At 42.9% G+C, this 22079-nt stretch overlaps 1 protein-coding gene across 1 annotated transcript in view; it reads left to right on the top strand.

The window, feature by feature from the left end:
• CLIC4 (CLIC family member 4) overlaps nucleotides 1–12029 on the top strand; it is a 34584-nt gene extending 22555 nt beyond the window's left edge. Inside the window, exons 3-6 of the mRNA XM_085305018.1 lie at nucleotides 2014–2139; nucleotides 3501–3607; nucleotides 6849–7030; nucleotides 7820–12029. Coding sequence (XP_085161144.1) covers nucleotides 2014–2139; nucleotides 3501–3607; nucleotides 6849–7030; nucleotides 7820–7984 — 580 coding nt within the window. The 3' untranslated portion in view covers nucleotides 7985–12029. The remainder of the gene's footprint in view (nucleotides 1–2013; nucleotides 2140–3500; nucleotides 3608–6848; nucleotides 7031–7819) is intronic.
• The last annotated feature ends 10050 nt before the right edge of the window (nucleotides 12030–22079 follow it).

Raw genomic sequence — 22079 nt, 5'->3', positions numbered from 1 at the left:
AGTGATGGCAATTTAGTGAGAAATGAGTTTTGGGAAGCTTAATAATTGAAAATTTCTAAATTTATTTTTATAAATTATTAATATCTACCTTCTGTCACCTGCCTAAAAGTAGTGTGTAATGTTCCTGAGTGCAAAAATAAGTTTTCTCATTTAGTTTTACATATTCGTTGAAGTTTTAATATGTTACAGGTGCTCTTTGGAACTATRTATTGATATGCTGCTGTGGCTCCCCTGCCCCCAGCTTAAAGGATTCAGCTGTGAGCAGGGACTGAAATTCTAACAGGGGTTCCTAATTCTGTAAGAACTTGAAAGTGTTCACAGGTCAAACTTGCAACTGTGCTTGGTTAAGAGAGTTTGAATGCTTTCCCTAAGAACACTGCTTTCTCATGCTAACCTGAAATACTATACAGCTAGCCCGATTTCCATGCCCAGTCAGGGAGGTTTATTGGATGGTAATTTCATTATAAAGTAAGTTATAGGATGCCTGGTGCCAGCTTAGAAATGTGGCTACATGGGGCAGTGCACAGAACTAGTTCAAGGGTTACTCTCACGTTTGGATTTGTTCAAACAGTAACAAAGGGGCAGCTTTATCTTGGCAAACTTCCTACTAGATCAGATAGCGTCTGTTCTTCCTCATTCAGCACAGCACTAGCAAAAGGTGATATTCATCCTGTAATGTATATTCTGTTTAACTTGATAGAAATGTAGTTGTATGCTTGTGCCTAATCTGGATCACATGTACTGTCAGATGTTAGTACACTGCAAGAGCATCTGAGGAATGAGCAGTTGCACACTGTTCTCTAGAATGTGGAAAAGATCTTAGAATCAGTGCTATACTTTTGAGCAGTCATTTTGTGCTGTAGTCAGTAGCTTTATCACAGGGAAATTTGAAGTGCTGCTCCTGAAGAGGTGCCAGGTAGTTCCATAATTTTATTCCTACTTGAATTAAGACAGTTGTACTAGCATGGGAGTAACTAGTATTGTGATGGTTTACCAGGTAAAAATTGAATACAGCTTTTTAGATGATGCTTAGGATTTTTGTAGCTTTAGTAAATCCACTTCCCATTATTGGATTAGCTTCAACTTTTTGTCTGGTCCTATTGATGAAACAGATACAAGAGCTTTATGCTGAAGGGAGTAAGGCATCTTGGGGTGAATGCGTAGGTAGATGTATATGTGTAGCTGATGTGCAGGGTTTTAGACAAATGTCTGCAGCATCACTCCTTGTCACTACAGCATCAAGGCCCAGTCTGATGAAAGAGAAGCCAAATGTTTATAAAATAGACTGGCTTAGGTTAATAAGGATTAATATAAAAGGAGCTAGAGTGAATTTTGCAAAAATGAGGTATCACCAAAACTGACTTAATGATTTAGAAATGTTTGAGTACTTTAAGCCTGATTCTGTGTTTCTCTTGYGTCTAGTCATACTAATGTCAAAGATTCTTCTCCTTTTGCCCAAATATGCAGCTCTTAGTAAGTAAATTTTTCACTGGAGGAAGTTTTGATCTTGATTTTTAAATGTGATTTTTTAAGCATCTGTCACCTTGCCTAGAACCAGACCCTACATGCACCTAATAATGGCTTATACATTGTACTCTCTGACTTGCTTGTTTCAAGAGAAAACTCTCTGTGAGGGGTTAGGATTGTCATTGATCACAGATTATGCTATTTTTAAACTCTGTACTGTAGACCTTGAGAGAGAGTGCCTGTGTGCCTGAAGGAGGATGGTATATATATTCCCTCCAACTGTACTATTCAACATTGGTTGTATCTCAAGTTAATGATTCAAAAGGAAGGAGGAATCAGTAGTTTTTAAACACTTTAACTATTATTGAGGAAACACTAAAAATGCTAATCAAGTCTTAAACTCTTTTTTCAGAAGACCAGTGATATCATTTTAAAACTGTAAGGTTTGGAATCTCTGTTTATCTGAAATACCATGAGGAGACAAACCTCTGGCAGGGTCATGGATATCCTATGCTTACTTTTGTATTGGTTTATATTTCACTGTAGAAAACCAGCAGACCTTCAAAATTTGGCTCCAGGCACTCATCCACCCTTTATAACTTACAATGGTGAAGTGAAAACAGATGTGAATAAGATTGAAGAGTTCCTGGAAGAAGTTTTGTGTCCACCCAAGTAAGTGTTAAGATAATTGGGTTATTTGTTAACACTATCATTTGATAGTCTTACCTTAGATTAGATGGTGTGTTCTGAGAGGGGTTTCCTACATTAATTAGTAAGTTCTTTAGTGTTAATAAACTGGAGATTAGACTTTAATAATAGCTTGGACCTCTAGTTTGTCATTCCTTTTGTTCCTCCCTGTTTGTATTGTAAGATATTTTCTTTTAAAGATTATTTACCCTGTTACCCTTCCAATACCTGCATTTTTTAGACTGAAGTACTTTTTATAACTGAGGCAGACCACCTTAAACAATACATCCAAATCATGTAACTGAAGATGTCTGCTATACAAAACCTAGTCCTGACTCAGTGATCAATCACTGTGGAAATTTATTTTAAGGAGATTTGCCATATTCTTATCAGAGTTTTATTGGTAGCCATTCTAGAAGTGAGGTGGTATTTCAGTGTTCAGGAACTGGTGGTTTTCTCGTTTTCACCAGAAACATCACTGAACTTAATGTTTCATGTTAAATTTCTCCCACTATCCATTGTGTAGCTTTCTATAAGTAGATGGACAGTTGTGAATTGTACAAAACTGGTGATTACTAAATGCAAATTGGAAGTAATTTTTAAAAATACAAGTCTCTCATATGAGGCATAATGATATGCCCTAGAGATTGAATCTTTAGTATTGGAAATTATGATGGGAAACTGTAAACAGTATTTGATATAATTAGACCACACAGTGCAAGAGTAGGATGCATTCAGGTGTTCTCTGAACTCCTGACTTCATTGTTCCTCAACTGCCAGGCAGTGGCAAAATTCAGGCACTGCTTCTAGCAAACTGAACAGTTTTTGTATTTTTAGCGTGGTAAGACTTTACTTCATTACAGGATTTGGGGTTCATGATCTTCTAGGGCAGCTGATTTTAATTTAAACAACAACAACAAAATCTCTTGTGAACAGAAAAGTAAACGGACAAGAGTATTAGTATAGTATCAGCTATCTGCTTGATCCCTAACTGTATTCTTGTATGTAGAACTGTGTTCTGCCCTTTGGCATCACTCTGTGCAACAGTGAAGGAGCTTGTTGCTCTAGCCATGGACTGTTTCAAAGATTGTGCTTGGACTATGTGCCTGATTAGGAAAGAAGAACTGTGCTTTGTTATTCCTCTGAAAAATGATTTAAAAGGTGTTGGTTTTAAAAAATCTTGAACTCTATGAGAGTATGTGATGCTACATATGAGGAATAAATCTTCCAAAGTAATCTGAAAATGAGTAAATGAACTTTTTTTTTGAGGTGTTTCATGCTAACTAATACATGATGATCATTGTTCTGCTGAATGTGCTATAGATTTAATCCTTTCTGCTTTTTAGGTACCTAAAGCTTTCACCAAAGCATCCAGAATCTAACACTGCTGGAATGGATATATTTGCCAAATTTTCTGCATTTATCAAAAATTCTAGACCAGAGGCTAATGAAGGTAGGTTACTTAGGCCCTATTGTTTCATTGTCTTGTGTGGTTAGTAGCAGTCTTCTGGACTCTTTTTAGAGTTAGTCCTTCTTCCGCTTTTTTTTTTCCCTCCTCCTATTTGCTCTTTCAAGGTTAGGGCAGGATATGATAGTCTGTTTAGACAATATTGTTGTTATGTAAAGTAGCTTCAAGGGAAGGTCCTCAAGAAGCTGTTCTATTAAGAAAAAATCTCTGGATCACTTTTGTAATACATAAAATAGTCTTCTCTTGCAGTTTTAATGGCACAGATAGATATTCTGAAGAATTCTTGAGGGTCACGTGTACAGTATAAAATAGCACTTTGAAGTCTGTCTTTCTGTTCTATTAAGGGACAGCTAGTAGTGATAACTGCTTCCTACCAATTTGATACAGTTTTGCAACATGAAGATTTGCTATGCTATAAATGCTGTCACTGCTTATCTGATGAATGGCTCTGACCCACTCATTACTGGAGCAGTTGAGAGTTGTAAGCATGCAAAAAGCAAACATGTTTATAATGGTAGATCGTGTCTTATGTTGCCTAGATCAAAGTCATCCTTCATGGGAACATGTAAATTTTAATCCTTTGGAACAGTAATATAATGCAAAAATTATTAGTATGCCTTGACAGAGCAGTCCTAAGATTCCAGTGACATGCTGCAAATGCTCATCTTCGGTTACTGGATGTTGCATGCCATGTTGGCCTCATCTAAGGAGGGAAGGGAGAGCTTCTAGTGATCTCCTGTGAACTAGCCCAAGAATGGTAGTGCATTTTGAGAAGTTACCTTGGGAGAGATGCAGAGTCAGAGTGGTGGGGTTTTCTCTGTGAGTTGGTCACTTTCTTCAAATTTTAGTCACATGTAATGAAATACCTATGCTTAAATCTGTTAGCTGTGGAAAGCTAATTCAGATTTCTCTGCCATCAGACACCTGAAATATTCATATCTCTTCCTGTTGACAGAAGTTTTCAGTCCATTGCTTTGGCCTTAATAGGTGTATTATAGCAGGTGCATTTCTTGTGGTAAAAGGCATGTGCAGAGCCTTAGTGATTTCTTAAGGGAAAGTGTAGAGGCATTGCTTTAAAATGTTACCAACAAGTTATGTAAGACAAAGTTAAATTTACTTTTATTTGACAAGACTTCTCTTTGTAGTCAAACTCGTTTTACAAATATGCAATACAGTGACATTCTCCAGTTCCTGACTGCTGACTTTTCCCACCCTTTCCGTATTTCCTCTTCTTTTCTGCTATTACAAGCTTTCAGTGAGAGTATTGGACTTCTGGAAATGCACAATATTTATAGTTTAAAAAGGTCATTAATACGGGTCATTAATGATGCTTTTAATTCTCCGTGCTGGGTGTGGGCTCGCCAATTCAAAGTTCAAGCTAAAAATGTGCTTTCCTTCTACTCTTTATCTCGGTGTCTGTTTTAAGTTTTGTTTCTCTGCAGCAGTGCATTACAGGAAGTCTATTTAATCTAAATCCATTGTGGAGCAAGTGGAGGTCACTATTGTCCAAATCAATATTCTGCTTTGTATTTCTTTTGTCTTTATTTCTGTTAACTTCTTGTTAAGACCCTTTAAACTGTTCTGTAACCTCTTCTGAGAAGAGTGTTGGAAATTTAATTTGCAAACTGTGAAGCTGTAGCAAAGTCTGTGCGCTGTGTGTTTAGGTGAAAGTTACAGATTCTTCACTGAACCGTAAAGAATGCTTGCAAATCTGTGAATTTTGCTTGCCAATTCCAGAGGAGTAGGGAATTTAGTTATATGCTTAGCTATGATTTAATGAGCTATATGAAACTGCAGTACTGAGCAGATGTCAAATAAACTGAAAGACAGTAACAGATCAAGAATCTTGTCCCCTGCTTATACCCGTCTAAATCTCTTTCAGCTTGTATTTCAAGCAGAGCAATTCTTTCCACTTATTTTTCTTACACTCAGGTATTTCAGTGAGGTATGCATGTGCTGTAAATTTTTCTGTCATGGAAACTTACCTATGCAACAGCCAGTCAAAGCTCTTGAACCGAATAGTAAGGACTTTAAGGGCCAGTATTGTGTTCCATGCAGAGTTTGTGTAGTGCCCCAGTGGCTGAGTTTCCAACCATGTGATGGTGGAAGGCCTGATTGCGTACTTGATATTTGACCTTCGTTGGATTGATTGCTTTCATTCAGACTTTCAAGCAAAGCCTAGTTCATCTTGCTTTTTTTAAAAAGGTTGAGGCCTTTTTGTGTGGAGGTGGGTGCTGGAAGGTGAGAATGCCTGTTTCTGCGATTCAAAATCTTGAGACCAGTAAGAGATAAAGAATGCAGAATTTGACTTTTAAATCATTTAGTACAAATGTTTTATCCTCCATGCTTGGAGGGAAAACTTAAGTCATAGAATCAGAATGCCTTTCTGCAGTGTTTCGAATGGAAGGAGGCAAAATACTTGTAAATATTAAGGCTTATCAAGAATACTTTTCTGTTTTGTGGGGTATGCTGCCCTCTGCTGCTTTCAGTTAGCCTCTTCAAGTGTAGTCTGTAGGTTTAGTTGTGCCAGTTTAGCAGAACATGTGACATTAAACAGATTAAGTGTAAGTGAATGCAAACCATAGGATAGCTTAATTCCAATTAGTTTAAGCCAGTTTGGAAAAGTCTTAAACTGACATAAGCCACTTTTAACCCAAAAATAAACACTTGTGGACAGTCTTTGCTTATTTTAAACTAGTGAAAGCTCATGTTTAAACCAACTTTTTAGATAACCCGTATGTTTGCTATTTAAAGGGCTTTAAAGTTTGCTTGGTTTTTTGGTAGCAAAGATTTCAGTTCAGTTTTAATGCTACTAGTGACCCCAAAGGCAGCTTCAGCAGTGGCATTGCTAGAAATTGTACTGGGCTTGGAAGTCTTTCACTGTATGCTCTGTTCTAGGGAGTACAGTGATGTGAATTATTTCAGACTGCCTTAGTAGCAGCACTGTGGTAACAGAAGTGATTATTTTCCTCTGGAGTTCTAGGTAGCTGCATCTTTACTTCAAAAGTACAGTCTTGGTTTTAACACCTCTTAGAATGGAGTATCATGAAACTTGATTGATTGATTAGTTTTTTTTTTTAAACTTTTCAATTTCACTTTGTTTCAGTCTTCTGACATTTTATTTCAGGTCCAGTACCGATATCAGTATTCTAAATAGTAACTTGCTTTGAGATGTGTGTGCTGTGCTTTGGCACTCTTATTTTTAAAAACATTCCTTCCTTTGCAGCCTTAGAACGTGGCCTCTTGAAAACCCTCCAGAAACTGGATGAGTATCTGAACTCTCCTCTTCCTGATGAGATAGATGAAAATAGCATGGAGGATATTGCAATTTCTACCCGCAAGTTTTTGGATGGCAATGAGATGACATTAGCAGACTGCAACCTGCTGCCGAAATTACATATTGTCAAGGTAAATGACCTGTGATGCATTTTGTGTTTTAACATGATAAACTGCAAGCATCTTTCACTTCATTATGACATTTAGGTGTCCATCTCATTTTGACTATCTATAAGTTATATAAAAGTTCCCAGATAAATGTGACTATAGTATTAACAGTACATCGAGTTAGGTGAAAGTTGAATTCAGTGAAGGTGAGGTAGCAGTAGGGTAGCAGATGATGTAAGCCACATCTCATTTTACTACACTGGCAAAATGCTCATGTGAAATAAGTTGCAACACTTGAAAGAATGAGATAGTGGAAGAAAAGTGGAAGTTGTGTGGATGCTAAGTGGATGTCTTCTCACATCTSCAGAGAAGACTGCCCTGTTAGTAACAAAGTAAATAGCACAGTGCAAAAGGAAAGGATTGTGTGATTAAAAGCACACACAAATCTAGAAGTCTGGAAACAAAGAGGTGGTACAGGATAACTACAAGAGTGAAGATTTGCTTATATAACAACTGCTTTTCACAGTCTTGCATGATCTTTGTTAGTTTTGTACTGCAGATGGAGCTACAGATTAAGTTTGTGCCTGCATGCAGAAGTATTTACCTTATGTGAGGGCAGTAAGACAAATTAAGTGAGACAGTATGCTGCCAGGTCCAGGCACATCCCAGAGGGGCAGGTTCTACTGAATTTAGAAGCAGCTGTGAGCTTAGGTGTTGCAAGGGTGATACAAGAAAAGTGAAACATGGAATGGAAAGTAGGTTTAAGTTGAAGGATATAAATTCTTAATCTGTTTTTTGTTGTTGTTGTTCTAGGTGGTGGCCAAAAAATACCGCAACTTTGAGATTCCCAAGAGTATGACAGGGATTTGGAGATACCTGACAAATGCTTATAGCAGGGATGAATTCACCAATACCTGTCCTGGAGACAAAGAAATTGAAATAGCTTACAGTGATGTAGCCAAGAGACTCACTAAGTAAACAGCACTTGCAAAAGAGATGTCATCTTGCATATTCCATAACAATGCTTCTAACAGACTGCTCTTTTCATATAAGATAGCAAATTTTTTTTGCATGAACTTGCAATTATTCAAAGTTATGGTGGATAGACCAGGTACAGTAATTACCTAAAGTTTGCAGACTTAATTATGGGCTTGTTTTTCTTTACCTCCTTTCATAGCAAGTCTGGATATCTTTAACAGTTATGTTAATATTTCACTGGGATAAATCTAGATTCTTCAGTATGAAGGGTTATCTTGTCCCCGCTACTTTTCTTTGCAAACATTTGGTCCCTGTCTATGAATTGGTCTAGGATATTCTCTCTGTGTGGTACAAGGAATATTTATGTATTTTGGAATTTATTGCTTTTCCAGAAGATTTACACACAATTGTCATATCTGTGACGCGTTGAACTGTACCTGTTTGTCTATGCCATTTACATGTAGAAGGGAGCTTATTATCCAAAAGAGCCATTTGTAGAAGATTTCGCAACAGTGTTTAAAAAGTTTTTTCTTGGATTTGAAATCACAGGGATAATTGGGAATGGACACAGATGTAAAACTTGGATTTGAACGACCTCAGGGAAGTTTGAATCTAGGCCTGAATGCTATAGCAAGAAGCTTGCAGTTCAGAGTTAGTATTTAGCTGTGTGTCTTTTACGAGCTTGAGTTCAAAAAAAGAAAGAAAAAAAAAAAACCCACCCACAAAAAACCCAACAACCTACATTTGTCCTGAATTCTGAGTTGTGGTAGGTGAATAATTACCAGGGTGCCCTTTTACATCATGAAACCAAAAGAACTAGATGCTTGCCATCTGTTCACCTTAAAAATTACAAGTGGCTTTCTTTTYGGTAGTTAAGAACCTTTATTTTGTGTAGGTCTTTCTGGCAATATTTACTTAGAAAACCTGTACTGTCATAAAGTATATGTAAACATTAGTGTTCTAGTTGACAGATAGCTACTGTATATGGTGAATAGTAGTGCAATGATTAGTAATGCAAGACCAAACACAGCAGTTAAAGGTGGAATCTTTCTGGGAACTTTTTTAAGCTATTTTTTTCCTGAAGAAAGCTAAAGTGACCTTTAAAGATTGCATTTGCCTTAAATTATATTATGCATTTTTTTCCTGAAAGGAAACTCCTTAAGTTACTCTTGTAAAGCAGCGGTGCATGAAAACCTATCCTTTACATTGGATTTATCTTAATTGCTTGTCTGTGTACCTGGACTGCAACTTTGCATTATCATAATCATTGCACTATTATACATAATCTTTTTACAGCAACACGGAGGAATAGCACTACAATTTTTTTAAAAGCAATTTTCAAATATTTCTAAACCAGGGAATAGTTTTCTTATTTAAAATTAATGATTTTGATGCATGAAGTAAACTACTAGGTTATTTTTAAAAGACCATCATAAGCAACTCCAAAGAATGCTAGACTTATATGCCTATTTTTTGTAAAGATACTTTTGTATTTAACTGATTTTAGAAGCTGGAAAGTGCTATTCCTTGTAGGTTGTTCTTGGAATATTTAACATCCTGCAATAACATGAAAGTGCTCACATAAACACTTTTATACACTAATTTTTTTGGTAAGCACTGGCTTTATGAAAAACAGCCTGACTTTTCTAAGCATCCTGCTTTTGCTACTTTATATACTCATGAGATTAGTTTGACATATAAGAGGTAAAGATCCGTATTTGTATACAAGGCTTGTCGTGCCTTGTTTTGCCTTCCTAGAACTAGAATTCCAATATAAAGGCAATTAGCAGTCCTGTTACTTGGCTTTCTAAGACAACCATAGATACATTTAGACCCTATTATGATTTATTACAGAGGTATATAGGCAACAGGAAAAAGAAAATTCTGCAGAGCAACCTGTTTAGGAAGAACTTAATTGTAGCCATTTTATAATTCCTGTTTTCTAACGTCACATTCTCATCCTAAATAAAGTTTCTCAGCAGTAATAATCCTCTTTAGGGGTTCAGTCTTTGCTATAACGTGACATCTAGAAAGAGGAATGATTTCCTCCTGTTTCATTAAAAATGCTTTTATCCAACATAGGGTAAAGAAAAAACCTCACTGATCTGGTGCTTTTTGCCATTGTATAGATAACCTTTAAAAACAGRAAATAGGAAGCAATGTAACTGTGGGCATAGTTTTTGAATTTTTAACTCTATGTTAAATCATAGATCAGGATGGCTCTTGGAATAGTAATCGGGTCTTGCTCTTTTTAAAAACAAATTAGCCATTGTTCACACACGTTTCAGTACACCAGGCAACTATGTGCATATGGTCATGAAAATGCTTCCATGCAGTTTTCTAGTGTGCRCTGCCTACATATCAATGCACACAAATGCTTAACTTGTTAAAATGCCAGGCTTGTTCTCCTTTAGAGATAATATAGTCTCTCTACTTTTTAGGCAATCTTCAAACAATTGTAATATGTTATACTCAGCATTAAGTATTTTAATGATTGTGTCTGAAAGCTTGTAAACAAAATTGAAGCTCTTGCTGTAGTTAATGTGTTTCTTATCTCAATACGGTGAAGTGTTGAGTGTCAGAGCCTTTCCCTTATAGGTGTAATTCAAATGAGGACCAGGTTAGCAAATTATACGGCGGTTACCATATGATAACTGTTAACTGTCCTATGTGAAAGGATTTGGTATCGTTCTGGCTTCCTATTGCACAGTTTAGCTGTGTTGTAACAGAAGCTGGCCAGCCTCTTGCTGGCTTCAGCAGAGCCAGGAATGTAATGGCGAGTGAATAACTTTCACCTCTGTAGGTGATCCCTTCAGATCAGAACAGCTAGGGTGGTGTGTAAAAGGTTTAGCGTCTGGTGTGGGTAGAGCACTTTCATCTGGCCCCAATCACCAGCACTACATTAATTAAAAAAAACCTTTCATAACTATGTAAATTCTTGAGTTCTGTCAACTTGTTTACAATCTGATCTTTAAATGCATTTTTAATTTCACCAAACAGCAATTAATCTACCCCCTGTTTAAATTTAAAATGATACTTCTATTCCCTTCTACAATTTAAAAACAGCAGTTACCCTTTCAAGTAGGCATTCCAGTTTGCAAGTTGGTTGCATGTATTAGCCTGCTGAATAACTTTATTCTCAAGCTGAAATATTCTTCAGTTCCCATTAACAGGTGACTCTTGTGTTTCCTGAACATAAAGGGAGAATCCATCATCTTCTCTCTGTTGTGTGGGAGCACAGATTACAGTATATGCATGATTTTTTTTTCTTAACAAAGCTGTCSTTCTTGAAGAGACTCCTTATATGTACAGAGCTGCCTGTTGAACAAGAGACATGTGAACTTCTGAAACAATTTCATGCACTCCAAAACTTGCCTATGCATCTACTGTTCACTGCTGGTCTGTGTAAGTGTCCCAAACGGATGGTTGCAGCCATGTAGATTGTACATATGCATTTTCCCATAAAATTGGTGTTTTTCCGCAATGGGCATGTCTAAACTGATTGAGAGTTGCGTGCAATTCCATGATAAGAAGGGAGATATAATCAAGTTTTTATGCTAAAGTAGCAAATTAGCATTTCATATCAAAGGAACACAGACAGGAATAAATTGAAGATGCTTGAGCCAAACCCACTGATGCCTATCTCAAATGTAGAACAAAAAGTGGCTAAGTACAGTCAACTTTTTTTTTTTACTCTTTGCCACTCAGAGTACTATCTGAACACATCCAATTAATATTTTCAGAAGAAAGCTTTGTCCCAAGTAAAAATATTAAATCTGCCTCATAACCTGTGCCACCGACTATTACAGTTTGTTTCTGGAGGGTGTGTGTGGGGAGAATGGGAGGACAGTGGAGCAGAAGAGCACACAGAGACTCTCGGGACAGGTCATCTAGAATTGGAGTATTGTATGCAGAAATACTTGAAGAGTTGATACAACTTATTGTAGTTTGCTTATGTCTTTCACTCTCTGGAACATCTTTTACAGATATACCAGTATACTGCTGGCAGCTATTGTTAAAAATAAAATTATATTTTCACTACCGAGCAGATCTTTCTGTTGTTTCTGAAGGCTACAGTTTGTGCATGTGTAAGCTATGACTAGAACGTAGTGTGCTGAACTATAGAATGACACTTCGTAGTAATTATATCTTCAATATTTGGCCTTCTCTGTTTACAGTGGCCTTGTGACTTAAGGCAGAATATGTGCCATTTCTTGTGTTATAATGGGCTATAATGCTACTTAACAGAAAGGAATAGAATGAGTTGGAAAATAGTGAATTCTTCTGCGACAAATCTGAAAAATATTTTTCAGAGTTTCAAGTGCAGACTCTTCAGAACTTACATTTTGGTGGCTTGTTTTTCTCTRAAATAGTAGCTCTTCAAAGTTAAACTAGATTAAGTTCTGCTATTGGAGAGCTGATTTAAAAATATGTCAAGAAAAATGTTCAGTTGGAGAAACATGTTTATACACAAATAATCCAATAAAAATAGCCACTTCAAGAGCTGAGACTGAACTGATGTCTCTAAAGCAACTGTGGATGTCAGTCTTCAGTGTTGTTATTTCAAACCGTCTTACTGTCTTTTGCTTGCAAATATATCTTAACTAGCCGTGGTAAACCCCATACATTCCTGCTTTTAATTTGAGTATGTTAACTAGGTACTGGATCTTCATAGCAAAGACCACCAGACACTATTGTAAGTTTTCTTCAAAACTTCCTGAGCATTATCATGTCAATCTCTTGTCTGTTTTGTGAGTATTTGAGGTGCATCTGGGGTCTGATTTTTTGTTTCTGAAAGGAAATTTTTGGAATTCAGAAGACATTCTTGAAGACTGTAATCTGGGGTACCACCATCTATGTTTGTGCATGTGCAGCAAAGCAACAGATGTGCTTGAAGTAGGAGCAAACCCAGCAATTAAATACACGGTAGGAATACATGTCTGTATCGCTGTGCAGTTTAACTGACCCTGWTGCTTGTGATCAGAGTGGGATTTTGCAATACAACCTGCAGTCACCTTGTTTGGGTTTGGTCAYGTATTTCCTTGAAAAGCAGCACTATTGACCAAGACGTAACACCCTGTTAATGGGAAGAGCAGGCTGAAAGGGAGCAGTGTTGAGCTATGAAGATGTTCTTCCTGCATGGCAAAGGCAGTAGTCTCAGGTATCAGGTATTTATCTCACACTAAATATTTTTTATGACCATGACTTGCTGCAAGAGCTGCTTCGGACCAGCTAATAAACCTGCTTTTGCTAAATTTTAAGACACCTCAAGTGATACCACAGTCTGGTGTGGAAGGTCCTAGCAAGAAAGAGCTGGATTTTTGGAGCTCACTCCCAAAGWGTTGAGTAGCTGGTGACTGTGAGCAATGGAAAGCATTTAAGAGCATGAGGGGAGCTGGGTGAGGCTGAATGTTTCATATCTGGTTTTGACCACTGTATTCTCCTTGTTCTTAGGGACAGCTCCGATCCAAATGAACTTGAATCCAGATTTCAGAACTGTGGCTTCTCTTTCTCAAAAAATGTTACTATGTTCTATAACGAAAACTAGTTTGGAGGATTGTAACAAACTCCAGTGGTTTAGAATCTGGACCACCAAAATTGTGGTATGTAGTAATTGTGAAAGCAGTCARTGTCCACTTATATCAGTCCACAAGGATTGAGAGTGATGCAGTCTGAGAATTGCAATGGCTACTGAAAAGTATTGTGTCACTCTTCTGTCTTCCCCCTACCCCAAACATTGTCAATATGCTTTAGACTAGCCCCCGGTTAAATTTAAGTGATCATTTTATTTGTATTTCTACTCTGGCCTATTCCAAYTGAACCTAATGATGTACTGGAGATTGCATTAATCTTTGACTACCGAGTCAAGGGAAGATCTGGTGCTCCTGACTATTGGTTCACTTTGAGGTGTCCAACAATAGCCGTGTGTTTAATGGTACTAGCTTGGCATCCTGCCTGGAAGTACTGTTTTGGATACTAACCAACTTATTTTTGTGACATTTCACTGAGTATTTCCTAGAAATAAACCAGGATTTTGTTAGCATAGTTCCATTTTTACCTAGGGCTATCACATATGTTTCAGAAGATTGATCTGATCTGTCTTGGTTCATTCCTTTAGCAATTAGTACACTTTACTAGGGCTCCAGGTTTTTTTATTGTAAAGAGGCTAAAATATACTAGTTGCCAAAAGCTGCAATAATATTAATTGTGCTGTGGAAACTCCAGAAACAATTTTCTAATTACTTCCTCAGCTCACTTTTCTTATAAACAGCAGTAAAACACAGCAACGAAAAGGTTGAGGAGACCCTACTAGTGTCTCTAACTACTCTCTGGTGTAGGAATAAACCAGTTTGTCAGAGGGYAGTCAAGACTTTCATGGAAAGAAAGAGAAAACTGGCAAACCTTTGTGTTYGGTGAGATTGAAAAGGAACTCATTTGACATGGTTGCCTGAAGGCTTTTGGACACTCATTATAACAAAAGCTAAGTATGAGCTGAATGTCTAAACATTTTTGCTGTCTCTAAGTATCTCCAGGAGAAAGGGTGGATGTAGTGACTCATGAATTAAGAATATGCTTTACTACAGTGGTTCCCAAACTCCTGTCTGTGGATCACAGGTGGTCTAGGAGACCAAGGAGAGCTTTTATGGGCCTGTAGGAAGCAGGGGATAGTGTTAACAAACAGAGGATGATTGTTTCCTGAGAAGYTGGCTGATCCTTTAATCAGAGAAATTTGGGAACTGCTGTTCTAGGGCTTTACTTCCTTTGCTGAATTCTTACTTGAAAAGGAAGGTTGTTCTTGAACTGGTGAATAGTTCACACCCAAACTCATGGTTTTGAGTGGCCTCCTGTACTCAGTAGGTATAGTGGTGAGACTTAAAGCAGGTTAGTATGCCTAATAAAGAAGAAAATGCAGCAAAATTGGCAATAACAAAGCTCTTTAGTCTGGTTTAGTATTTTTCTAAGGCAGTAAGCTGAGACTGCCAAAAGTGTGTGGTGCCTGGGCAACTTGGGGTTGTGATCACAGTGCTCAAGAGTAACCAGAGATTGGAGGAAGTAAATTGTGGTAAAGTGCCATGAGGTAACTTCTGAAACTTTAGATGACTTAAAGAGCTGTCCGTCGTTTAAACTGYGTGTGAGAAAATGAAAAGTTTGGAGGGAGGTAAGCAGCTTTTCTCTCTACAGATCCTACTGCACTTGGTCTTGCTAAACTTACGAGCTCTCAAAGCTGATGCTGGATGGTTTCCAGAGCCGGAAAAAGAGAACTCATGATTCTTTGACTCAAGAGAAGAACTGCTGTGTTCTTACCACTGGACAGAGAGATGAAAACAGTTGCTAAACAAAGATCAAACATGTGAACTTTATAAATAAACAAACAAAATTGATGCTAAGGGACGTCTCAACTCCTTTGCCTAAGGCAAAGGGCTTGGCAGGACCTAGGAGGATGACTTTGTCAGTTTGCACATGGAATTCTTATTTAAAGAGTCTGATTAAAGTGATACTGTTCTTAATGAGTTTGAATGTTATGCTGGTTAAAATGGTCTTTTCTGTCCATATAGTGGTAGTGTATGTAGGACAGAAATCATTTAAAGTACTGAGCCGTAGACGTAGAACATGGCAACATTTTAAATGGTACGTGATTAAAAAGCTGATCTTGGGAAGCTGCTGTTAATAGTAAAACRCTCAAAGGCAGCAGCTTTGGCGCTGGAGCTGTGCAGAAGGAGCTTAGTCGACTGTCTGAGAGATGCCCACAAGGCAGCGTTTGGAAGYTGAGGGGGTTCTCTGTGCTGATGTGCCTTTTAATCCTCCCATTCCAGCCATAGCTTCTGAACTCGCCTATTGAGATGGGTGTGTGTCGCAGAAATGGCTCTGCTCAGTATCTTACAAGAAGACACTAAGCRTTAGATATCTTCCATCTTCGATAGCTTCTGCTCCTGTATCTACTTTGGTTCAGTACCTCTGCTGCCGCCTGTGCTGTATGATGCTTTAATTTGTGTGTGCAGCTGGAGCTGGCTCCTGTTTTTAATGCAGAGCAGCCTACTCCAGTCCCCCGGCGAGGGCAGCCAGCTGCAGTCAGCTTAGTGCGCGGTAGCAGAGATCCTCGTGGTACAGCCCTCTCGCAGAGGCCCAGCTGCTCTTCGCATGTCATGCTGTGTGCGCAGAGCTTTCAGGGAAAAAGAAACTCCAGAAGGATATTCCTGCAGCTGCTGTGAGATGCCAGGCAAAGATGAGGATCCCTCTCTCCTCCCTGAACAATGTACTGTCTCAAGACTGATCTGCTTAGAACATTACTATTTAAACATGAAGTATTAGAGCTGGGCTCTCCGAACAGCTGACAAGTGCAGCTGCATAGTAACAGCTGTAGAAACTTTGGAGGTTGCTGCTGTGGCAAAGTCCTTGCTGGGCAGATCTAATGGGGAAGAGAGGTGGCCTTGTCACAAGTCCCCTAGACTTGACTCAAGTGACTGAGTTTATTTCTTGTGTCTGCTGGGCAAGTCTTTCCCCTTTGCAGCGTTACAGTTTTGCTGCCTTAAAAGGAGAATAATTCTCTTTTAAAAGATTCCTTAGAAGATTTTTGGTAGTTTTCCATCCCCAGAGGAAAACCTGAAGGAGAAGAGAGTATTGGAGAAAATCCCATCCTGAAGAAACCCACGTGAAGACCCTTTGAAGGGCAGAACTAGTGTAGTTGCTCTCTGGTGGCAGAGCTGGCCTGAGCACATGCGTGGCTCCAGATAAGTGGTGGTGCTGCTGTACCTTGCCTTGTGTCAGGAGGCTCGTGGGGTGAAGAGGGGAGCTAAGGTTGCTGCAGGAGTGCTTGAGGACAAGGACATGTGCCTCAGCAGAACTGGTCTTTTGTTAGCTCTGCTGGTCTCTGACTTCTGTTCATCTGCTTTGTTGGCTCACTGAGAATGAAGTTMCACCAGGGTGACAAGGCTGTGCTGCCATTCATACCGATTCTGAGGCTTGTAGCCGAATTTCTTCGTTTGATCCGGGTGGATTCGTCCGTACCTATGAGCTCCTACTTTGGTGTGTTTGAGGCAGACCAAACAATGAAGCTTGGGCTTTTCTTGTCCTTCAGGGCACTGGGACAACATAAAATGCTGTCTGCATGCACTGTGGCATTACCTGCGACAAACAGGCACGTGAAGCCAGGACACACCGTTCAAGATCACAGGGACATAGGGCAGGAAAATACTGAGAGTCACTATGACTTATTACAAATCCTGCTTGTATATGTGGGTTTAAGGTGTAGGCAGACATATGCTGCTTCAGCTACTTCTTAGTTTTAATTTCCTCAGGCAATATTTCTTATAGGGACTGGGAGTTCCTGTAGTTTGTGTTTTTATTAAGGCACTGGTTGGCTCTTTGGCTGCACCCACTTGCCTAGAAATCAAGATATGCAACAGCACACGTACATTTACTGCAGGCATCATGCAAGGGGTTGGTAGGTTTGAGCTGTTCAGCACGAGCTTTCTTCAAGGGGGTCTCACTATTTTCAGCACGTTTTCTGGGCTTTGAACCAGAAACAACCATGCAGTAAAACTTGCTGCAGGAAGGAATGTGAAATAATGCTGTTCTGACCGTTAGGTGAATTCTGTGCTGGATTCGTTGAGAAATTTTGCATGCTTGCAGGCAACTGGCAGCATGGAGATTGTCCCTGGGTCCCGAGCTACCTGCCTTCCAAGAATAGTGTGTGGCAGAGCAGTTCAGAGTTAGTTTAAAATCCTTTCCTACTTGTGGCAGTGAAAGATGCACATGAGCAAATTTTCTCACAGCGTGACTAGTCAGCCCACAGAGCAATGCAATTCATAGATATTAGCGTGCACAATCTCCTCTTGGCCTCCCTGTGTCCTTTCCCTCCATGCGAGACTTTCCCTAGGGGTAATTGCTGCTGCAGAATTTGCTCTGCTTTCCCATGAAATTTCTGGCTGCAGATTGGATTTTGCAGGACTATTGTGGTGTTCTGAGCCAGTCGGCGTTTCATAGCGTCCTTGGGAACGTGAAGGCTTTGGGGGAGCCTGGGGTAAGGAGAAAGGTACCGCTGTGTAACGCGCTGGTGGCGATGAGAAACTACCTGGGAGCAAACGGATGGGGCTCCTTGGGGCGGGATCCCACCTGTGAGCCTTCGGAGCCGAGAAGCAGGTGCCTGACTGCAGGTCCAAATGGTTAAGCCTATGCTGAGGGAGGGAGAGGCTCCYGAAAGTGGTGGAAGGTTGTAGGAGAAGGAACTTGAGTAACATAATGCGRCTCCATGTTTTGGAAGTCTTTGAAGTCTTCTCCTGACATCCATCCCGTACCAGCATCTTTCATCCTTCGCCAGCGCTTCCCCAGCTGAAGCTATTAAAGGGAAACTACAGAAGCCATAAATCTTGGCTGTTAACATCTCCAGTGGTAGGATTTCACAATGAGCCCAAGTTGCTGCAGAAGATAAGAGGAGGCCTTGAAACCGAGGCAAGTTGTGACTGGTTCCCGAGAATAGCTGAGCTTCACAGCTTCGTTGGGGGTCCCTCCAGGTTACTCGCTTTCGGGCACTGTAGCTGGCTCTGCCACYGACTCCTTGGGTGCCCTTGTGTGAGTCACTTAGTGCACGTCTGCGCTGTGCGGCGCGGCCCGGGGCAGAGATCCCCAGCTCTGACCCGCAGCAGTGGGCCGCCGCGTGCAGGTTAAGCAGCCCTGCCGCCGTGCTGTCCTGCTGYGGTTATGATGCTTCCAAGGATTGATCTTATCGCACCCACCGGGAGCCGAGCTTACAACACGCTCCCAAAGTTAACAGAGGGGTCAGGAAAGACTCCCGGAGTCCCGATTCCCCGGGCGTCCCTCTTTGGCAGCGCCGTCTGCGTGGAGCAGGCGGTAGAAGGCGAGATCTCTGTGCGTCTTTGCGCGGAGGTGGTGGCTGGAAGCCGCGCTCTGCTTTAGCACGACAGCTAACAGGAGCGATTCCTGGGAGCGTTTCCTTGGGCGAATGGGAACGTTGTTAGTGGGCAGACTGGAATCAACGCTAAGCTCAATGCTGTTTACACCCTTGCTGTGATCCCGTTCTCTGCTCAGCCTGGAGCGCGTATCTGTACAGAGTTCGCTTCAGTTTAAACACTTGGCTCTGCAGAAAACGTCGGTGCTTCAAACTGCCAGGCACCTCCTGAGTGAGTCTCTTCGTGGGAGCCTTTTTTTTCTCATGTCTTCTCCACGGCCCCGGTCTAGCAAGTCTCCTCCTTCCAGCTGAGCAGCAGACCAGGAAGAAGCGATGGTCTGTGGGGAAAACGAGAGTCCAGTTAGCCACGCGAGAGAGCTGGTGGCCCCGTGGCAAAGTGCTCAGAGCCTCTTTGGCAGACGCCTTCCCGTCAGCTTTGCCATTTCCCTCTGGWGGGATGGAGGGACAGGGAGCAGCTCCCGTCTCATCTGGCCAAAGGCAGAGCCCTGCTGCGAACGGCTCAGGCCTGCAGACTRCTCACACTGTCCTGCAGGTCTCAGCGGCTTTGCTCTGCTCCTCCTCCTCCTCCAGGCATCAGAAAGAGCCTCCAAATAGTCCCCTTTTTTTCCTTCTCTGAGGTCTCCCCAGCATTGTCAACTAAGAACTGCCCTTCTGGGGTCAGTCACCCACGGCTCCAGCCAAGCGCTCTTCCCCAGGACTGCGCTTTGCTGCGGCGAGGCCTGCGGTGCCGGCGTGCGCGGGAGGCAGAGCAGAYCCACTCGGAGCTGGGGGAACTCTTGCACCCAGCACTAACGTGCAGATGAAACCAGAGCTTTGAGGAGATGAACGCTGCGTCTGGGGACTCAGAGCAGCAGCTGCTGGTGAGAACATCAGGCAGGCAAGGGGCTTCTGAACTTGTTGCCCTCCAGGGATGACTTTGCTCTTTGCCAGGGCATCTGCATGCTCACTCAGACCTTCTCCCCCTATCAGCCACCCAGATGGAATTTCTTTCTTTCTTGAGCTGAAGACCAAAGTCCCACGACTTGCTGTGCAGCTGGAGACAYCATAAGCCCTTCTGGGTACTATGTTAGTGCAAAGGTGCAAGTGGTCCTGGCCTCTCGTTGCTGCTTCTGAGCAGACCATATGGCTGCAGCAAGGATCTCGGGGAGTCAGGACTCCTGGGACCGCTCCTGGCCCTGATGTCAGTGCCACTTTGTCCTCTGTGTGCAAAAGAGGTCCTCAGGGTCCYGGAAAGCATGTTGGTACTTCAAATGGGCTGTTAGGAACCTTCCCGAAAGGTTGTTTTCTTGGGGCCTTTCCTTCCCTACGAGCTGTCTGTAGGGGCTAGTTGTGGATCCCATCAGAGCGCTGGCTGCTCTGCAGCACCCTGCTTTGGGAGCTCGGTCTCCGTTTCGATGCGCATTGACTCTCAGCTTCCTGGAAACAGTGCTGAAAGCGAGAGCCGCTTCTCTTAGAGAGGTGGGAGAGGGTCCCTGAGGGCAGCTGCTCTGCCAAGTGCTCGGGGGTGGGAGGATCTGGGGATCGTGGTGGGAGGTGACCTGTGGGAAGCTGCGCTTGGAGCTGCCGGAAGCTCCTTGTGTTTAGGAGCAAGATCTCGGTGGCATCCGTGCAGCGGGGARACGCGGCACGCGGGCCCCTGTCCTCCCTGCCCTTCCGTGTAGGCTGCCGTGGGCAACGCGGCGCGGACTCCCTCCCCTTGAAAAGCCTGGAAAAACTGGGAAACGCAGGAAGAGGCTTGGCGAGCGCCGAGAGCGTGGCGGCGGCGGCGGTGGGCGTGCTCGCCCAAGGCCGGGGCGGCGGGGTCCCGGCGGCCTCTTGGCAGAGCGGGGTTGTACCGTCCGCTGCCGCCCCGCCGAGCCCGCTCGTGGGGTAGGGGCTCGCTTTGGCCGAGGCTAAGCGTAACCCCCTGTGCCGGGGGGCTGCCAGGAGCCGGCCGGCCTGCGGGCGGCAGCCTCGGCTCAGGCAAACCCCACGGCGGCTCGGCCGGGGCTCCCGTCCTCCGCTCCGGCCCCGGCGCTGGCTGGGCCCGCTGGGCTCCTCGCCCCGGCGCCGCAGCGCGTTGCCGCAGGGGCTCGCGCAGCCCGGGGGTCCCGCTCCTCGGAGGATCGCCGCCAAGGCCCCGGCCGTGGCCCCGCGGGAGCGTGCCGGGAGCCTCCGCCGGTGCCCGGCGCCGCTCCCCAGCCCCAGCGGGCAGCCACGGGCCACCCGCGCTCCGCAGGACGCCTAAAGCCCCGCGGCTGCCGCGACCCTCTGCGCTTCGTCCTGCCCGGGCCCCGCCGCCGCCACCGCGGGCCTGCGCGCCTCGGGCGGGCTCCCGCGCGCCGCCGGTGCCGCGTCTCCCCTTGCCCGGAGCCCGGGGTTTTATCCCGCAGAGACCGAAGGGGCAGCGCGGCGCTGAGCGCTTTGGCATTGCGGCGAGCGCCGTCGCGCAGCAGCGCCGCGTTGCCTTCCTCCTCCTCCTCCTCCTCCTCCTCCTCGCGTGGATGTGGCCCTGCAGGAGCTTTTTCCGCTTTTTCTCCTGCCCTTTTTCCTTTATTAAAAAAAAAAAAAAAATCCCTTCTTTTGTGCATTTTGGACCGAGCTTGTCATATTTCTTAGAGTCTCCAGTGGCTCCTTCATCCTACAGACTTTCTGGAGTCCTCCTTGTTAGACGGAGAACTGCATGATTCATTGTGTGCTGGAGATTTAATACTGCACGTAAAACTGCCCCGGCTCACATTTGTTTTCTTTCTTTCCCCCCACCTCCTGCTTTCTTCCCCCCCCCCGCCCCTTCTTGGCTTCGCACTTATATCCTGGAATTTCTTCACAAGATATAAAATAAATACGGTCCCAAACAGGGCCTGGAGGAAACGACCCACTCGGATTATTCGGCTGCTGTTTTGGGGCCGTTCGCCTTGCTGCGGGGTGTGGGGGGGGTGGATTTTGGTGCCCAAAAGGATCTTTTTGGTCATYGGGCCCCCTCGAGAGCGGAGGCCGGGGCCAGCTTCTCCCCCGGACAGAGCGCTCCGGCGGGGGCGGCTGCACGGCGGCCCGAACCCGGCCCCAATTACCGGCGCCCTTTCGCTGGAGGCTGCCCACGTCTGCCTGCGGCGGGCGCGCCCGGCTGCTCGGGCTCCGCTAAATATCTGATATTTAAATACCCCGTAACGACCTYGAGCCGCTCTTAAG

Source organism: Rhea americana, unplaced genomic scaffold (assembly GCF_003343005.1).
Source record: "Rhea americana isolate MKP2758 unplaced genomic scaffold, rheAme1 scaffold_215, whole genome shotgun sequence".
NCBI classification, from domain to species: domain Eukaryota; kingdom Metazoa; phylum Chordata; class Aves; order Rheiformes; family Rheidae; genus Rhea; species Rhea americana.
Note: the sequence above shows the minus strand (reverse complement) of the source record. Positions and strands in the feature narration are given on the sequence as shown.